The sequence below is a fragment of the Nicotiana attenuata genome, unplaced genomic scaffold (genome assembly GCF_001879085.1).
Source record: "Nicotiana attenuata strain UT unplaced genomic scaffold, NIATTr2, whole genome shotgun sequence".
Lineage (NCBI taxonomy): Eukaryota > Viridiplantae > Streptophyta > Magnoliopsida > Solanales > Solanaceae > Nicotiana > Nicotiana attenuata.
In genome coordinates this window covers 45,446-51,441 of record NW_017673027.1, presented here as the reverse complement: position 1 = coordinate 51,441, position 5,996 = coordinate 45,446, and the positions used below count along the sequence as shown (strand labels likewise).

Genomic DNA, 5,996 nt, shown 5'->3' with positions numbered 1-5,996 from the left:
TGCTGCTCGTGTTTTTCAATTACAATTGCTTAAAATTAGAGTGTCAATTGTTATTACTCCCTTCGTCCTATTTTATTGATTTTAGTTGGAAATATTGTGCTTTTGAAAACACTAGTAAATTCAAAATTTGCGTTCTTACAACCATTGCTTCTAAAAGTTATGGAGTTAAATCTATGTTCTCACAACCATTGCTTTCACTCTCTCTTCTTCTCACATCTTCTACATATGCTTCAAGGGACCGTGTATTTTATGCTTCTCCTCTTGTGTCACCTGCTTGCAATGCAAGAAAATTGAAGAGTAGAAGTCCATCATTGGAGACCATTCAAAGCTTTGCTTTTGAAAATGGGTTTTTTTGAATTTGTTAGTTGTTTGGATTGGGTGTTGTTCCAATTGATTGAAAATATCAAAAGGAGTTCAAAATTTAAATTTGAAGTGATTTGGAGTAGATTTGAACAAGATTTGAGTTAAATTTCAGAAAAGACGCAAGGAAGAAGACGAAGTCAGTTTTTTGTATAATTATGTATATCTTGTATAATAGTGTATATGAGTGTAGAAACACACCTTATACACTATTATACACTTTTATATACCTTAATACAAGCGTATGTAGACGAATTTCTTCCACGATTTTCAGTTGCAATTCTTGTTCAAAACCACTCCAAATCTCCATTAAATGACTTCAAATTTTATATACAACCTCCTTATACTATTTCTAACAAGTCTAAATAACACCCACTCCAAATTTCTCATAAAATCAAATTTAGAATTTAAACCCACATATTTAAGCTTGTTAAAAATCTAATTTTCACCACCCAAATGAATTTGGTTCGTTGAATTAATATTTGAGTCACATTTAGTTACCGATTCGAAAATAAATTTAAAAGCTTGAGGAATCTATTTTAAAAATTAAATAGTAATTTTGAGAATCTATAGAAGTTGGATATTGAATCTTAGCCTATTATTTTTGGGCTAGTTGATTGTAAATTAAAATATGGGCTATAAAATTGAAAAATAGGGAGCCCAATTGTTCTAAAGTGAAATTTTCCCTATAATTAAAAAACTTACTCAACACGCCGTCCACAACGGCAGCGATTATCAACTTCCTTTTTTCTCGTTAGAGATTAATCAACTTTTTCCTAAATTCCCTTCATATTTATTATTGTGTTTGAGTTCTGTGCGCTAAAGAGTCTAATATTTTTACAAATATCAAATTAAGTTACATGCAATACGAGGTAACTGTTTATAAGTTAGTAACAAATACAATCTAATAATTTGAGAAATAGAGTAAATAATAAGTTAAATTACACTGATAATTTTTTACACAATCAATGTATATAATTTAGATATTTATTACTCCTATTATTTAATCGAGAGATTAACTTACGAAATTTTACTTATTAATTATAAAATTAATTATTCTAGCCAAAGTTGCCAATGTACTTGTACGTGAAAAATATTAATAATTGCACAGTTTAAACAATTCAAGAAACTCAAAAAAATGACTTCCGTTCCAGTTAGAACTCTATTGATATCTGCAGATTCACTGCTATCCTAACAATTAGATAAGAATTGTCTAAGGAGTTTGAAAAGAAAGAAACTCTTTAGGATATATATTAGTAGATATCAGTAAAAAAAAATTACCTACGTACATCAGCTATATATTTCAGTTGTTGTGTTATCAATCGATTACTTCACTTTCTTAGACCTAAAAGATTAAAAAAAAAAAAAAAAATGGCAGGGGGTGGAATTGGACCATCGAATGGCAAAGAATACCCCGGAAAACTCACAACTAAAGTTCTCATTACTTGTATTGTTGCTGCTTGTGGTGGTTTAATCTTTGGTTATGACATTGGAATTTCAGGTTATTTAATATAGTTCTAAACTTTTTCTTTTTCCATTTTATATAGTAGTTATCTCTTCCTAGGGATTTAGAAAAGTGGAGCCTTGGCGTAACTAGTAAAGTTACTGCCATGTGACTAGTAGGGTACGAGCCGTATAAACAGCCTCTTGCAGAAATGTAGGGTAAGGCTACGTACGATAAACCCTTGTGGTTCTGCCCTTCTTCGGACCCTAGTGTATAGCGGTAGCCTAGTGCGTTTATATATACTGACTAACATAGTGTGAACTTTTTTTGTTGTTGACTAGGGGGAGTGACATCTATGCCTAAATTTTTGGAGAAGTTTTTTCCAGATGTATATGCAAAGGAAGTATTGCATACAGTGTCAACGAATCAGTACTGCAAATTTAATAGCTCGAAATTGACACTATTTACATCTTCTTTATATTTGGCTGCGCTTGTTGCATCTTGGGTTGCTTCAAGTATAACTAGAATTATGGGTCGAAGATTGTCTATGCTTTTTGGAGGACTTCTTTTTTGCATTGGTGCTTTTATTAATGGCTTTGCCCAAAATGTGGCTATGCTCATTATTGGTAGAGTACTTCTTGGTTGTGGTATTGGTTTTGCCAACCAGGTACGTATATATTTTTTTTTTATATATATAAAAATGTTTTTTTTATTTTTTTTTTATAAGTCGGGATTCAAGTTTTTCATTTTATGAAGTAAAAATGTGATTTTTGTCTTAAAAGGTTTTGAGGTATTTTATTACATGTAATTGAAACATGAAACCATATACTAAAATGGATGTTATTAGCAGAAGATTTTATGAATTAAAACGAAACTGAAATATGATTCATTTGTTGTTTATTTTTTAATGTTTAATCTTATATTTCGTAATTTTTTATTTGAGTATTTGTCTTTCAGATTTTTCAGAATTTTATTGATAATATTGTATTAGTTTATATATCAAATATGTATAAAATCATATACATATGTATAGACTAAGATAGTAACAAGTATAAAATATTTGAGATTTCCATTTGAATACAGTATGTTTTATGCAAATTAAGCACATTTTATACGTACCTTGACGATTGTTGTTATGTTTGACATTATCTATATCTATAAAATCATATAGATCTGAATGTTTATTTTAGTTTTACTTCTGATTTGAGTTATTCGACTTCCAGATTTACCAACAATTATTTACTAAAATTAGAATAAGTTCATGTACCGTTACAAAATGATACAAAATCAGTCTATATATTTTATATACACCACATGACGATCTTTATTTGTCCTCTGAAATTATGCTAAGACACATTACTTTTTTTTTTTTTTTTTTTTTTTTTAAATCTAAATTTCACACATTAATAATGTAAATTCTTTTTGCAGTCTGTGCCAGTGTACCTCTCAGAGATGGCACCATTTAAAAGCCGTGGTGCATTAAACATTATGTTTCAAATGTCCATCACAATTGGAATTCTTGCAGCAAATTTGATTAATTATTTCACCGCGAAGGTACAAGATGGATGGCGTTACAGTTTAGGAGGAGCAGTGGTACCAGCTTTGATATTCATCATTGGTTCACTTTTCCTTGCTGATACTCCAAATTCTCTAATTGAACGTGGCAATAAGGAAGAAGCGAAAAGAAGGCTTCAAATAATCAGAGGAATTGAAAATGTGGACGAAGAGTTTTATGATTTGGTTGAAGCAAGTGTAAGATCAAAGGAAGTTAAGCATCCTTGGATTAATATACGTGAACGAAGGAATAGGCCACAACTAACATTTGCTATGCTTATTCCTGCATTTCAACAATTAACTGGGATGAATGTTATCATGTTTTATGCACCTGTTCTTTTTAAGACGATTGGTTTTGGCGATACTGCTTCACTTATGTCTGCTGTGATAACTGGTGGTGTTAATTTTATGGCCACCTTTGTTTCTATTCTTGCTGCTGATAGGGTTGGAAGGAGATTTCTTTTTATTGAAGGTGGTTTACAAATGTTGGTTTGTCAGGTATAATTACTGCCCTAGTAGTTATATTAACTTTTTGTGTGTATAATAATTTTCATTTCCGCTCTACATATAATATATATGGACTATATTTTCAATCGTATTATATGTGAACTGTGTTGTCATATATATTGCTTCTTTAGTTTTAACTTACTACTAATTATTAACTAATTATGCGATTTTCTTATTTATGTTTTTGGTTCAGATTGTTATAGCAATTTCTATTGCACTCAAATTTGGCACAAGTGGTAATCCAGGAGAATTGCCAGTATGGTATGCATCTTTTGTAGTGGTGTTCATCTGCATATACGTTGCTGGTTTTGCATGGTCATGGGGACCTTTAGGATGGTTGGTTCCAAGTGAAATTTTCCCTCTAGAAGTTCGATCGGCTGGTCAGGCAGTGAATGTTTCGGTCAACATGATTTTCACTTTCTTCATTGCCGAAATTTTTACAGAAATGTTATGTGTATTCAAGTTTGGCCTCTTCATATTCTTTGCTGTTTTTGTTTTTATCATGACCTTATTCATCTACTACTTTCTTCCTGAGACTAAGGGAATTCCTATTGATGAAATGAGTAAGATTTGGAGTAAGCATTGGTATTGGCAAAAATATGTTCCAAATGATGATACTCTTCCTCCTCAATCACCACCAAGAAAGTTACACTCACCCGTTAAAGAGCACAATGTCGTGAATATGGACGAGAAAGAAGCTTAGAGCAAGGAGATTAGTTAGATTTAATTTCTTATCAAGTTTTAGGGAATAATTTGGTGAAAATTAGACATCTTTTAAGTTTTGTTATTTATGTTTTTTTTTTTAAATTTTTAGTTTAGTCTTTCGGTTTCGGTAAAATATTGAGCTTTTTGTGGTTAAATGTGAATTTTGGAGTTTTACTTTAAGCCCACTACTATTCTCTCATTCAGTTATATTAGCTTTGTTTACTTTTTTATCATGTCATAAAAAATGTTTCTTAATTATCGCAATCTTCTAGATAGAGCCAAAAATATCTCCACCTTATTTCCTTTATCCTCTAATTTTTTATTAACACAAAGTATTATTATATCCTTCATACTTGTTCTTTTTTATTTTGTCCTCATTATATATATTTCACCTCTTCATTGCCTTGTTAATACAAATTCTTATACAAACATTTCCTCTATCAAGGTAAGTTTAAATGGTGTGAATTTTCTAACATCTAGAAAACTCTAGGTATAGTATAAAAGCTAAAAATTCTGTAACTTTTTCTATACTGTTTGGCATGTAAAAGTTCTATTGGAAATTCAAAAGAGTTGAACACTAGTTTAAAAAAATTGCATTTTAATTGATTAATGGTAGTGGAGTAGTCCCAAAAATCGTCTAACCTGATAAATTCTTTGTTGTTAGGGCATAAAAATAATGTAGTGGCAAGTCGAAATTTCCTAAGTGGAGGGTAATGTTTTTACGAAATTGAAGTTTGTGAACTTTTTAGTATTAAAAGAAAATTCGTGACATGCTTGTTGAAAAGAATTGTTATTCTATCCAATGCATTTAGGTTATTTCTTCTCATGAGGATACGAACCGCTAACCAGGGGTAAAGTTAGTAGGAGGGACGGGCTTTAATTCAAGGGAATATTTCCCTGTAAACGTAGGGTGTAATTCTTCCTTAATTGAATTACCTTCGTCAAAAAATAATACTTATTGTATAAATTAAAAGCGAATTCAGAATCCGAACATTATGAGTTTGAGTTTGTAATTCTACCACTATCCTTTTAATTCATTAGGTTTGAAATCTATTATTTTATACTTTTTTAATAGATCTTTTTTATACACATATAAGGTTTGAGTCAAATTACTAGATTCGAATGAACCCGTATGTACATACTATATTCGTCCACGGTATAGGTAGAGTAAAAATATTTTTTTTGGTTAATATAAGTAAGCATATAAACTATCTCCTATGTTTCAATTAAATAATATACTTTCCTTATTAGTCCGTTTAAAAAATAATATTTTTTTTTTATATTTAAAAATAATTTAACTTTTAAGTTTTTATTTACACACTTTATTCTTAATAAAAAAAAAATTTATAGCCACACAAATATCATAACTCACAAAGCTTATGGCTCTAAATTTTTAACGATCATATTTAAAAACGTTTTTTTCTTT

At 30.0% G+C, this 5,996-nt stretch overlaps 1 protein-coding gene across 1 annotated transcript; it reads left to right on the top strand.

Annotated features, from left to right (window-relative positions):
- Positions 1-1,694: 1,694 nt before the first annotated feature.
- Positions 1,695-4,731, top strand: LOC109215235 (sugar carrier protein C-like). The gene is made up of 4 exons (XM_019379263.1): positions 1,695-1,861; positions 2,146-2,471; positions 3,233-3,856; positions 4,059-4,731. The coding sequence occupies exons 1-4, from the start codon at positions 1,732-1,734 to the stop codon at positions 4,566-4,568; spliced, it is 1,590 nt and encodes a 529-aa protein (XP_019234808.1). The 5' UTR covers positions 1,695-1,731; the 3' UTR covers positions 4,569-4,731.
- Positions 4,732-5,996: the final 1,265 nt, after the last annotated feature.

Excerpts from the sequence above, each read along its gene's own strand:
- LOC109215235 (XM_019379263.1), top strand. The coding sequence starts at position 1,732 with ATGGCAGGGGGTGGAATTGGACCATCGAATGGCAAAGAATACCCCGGA. Across the intron at positions 2,472-3,232 it reads GTATTGGTTTTGCCAACCAG|TCTGTGCCAGTGTACCTCTC; the intron begins GTACGTATATAT and ends TTCTTTTTGCAG. Across the intron at positions 3,857-4,058 it reads TACAAATGTTGGTTTGTCAG|ATTGTTATAGCAATTTCTAT; the intron begins GTATAATTACTG and ends TTTTTGGTTCAG.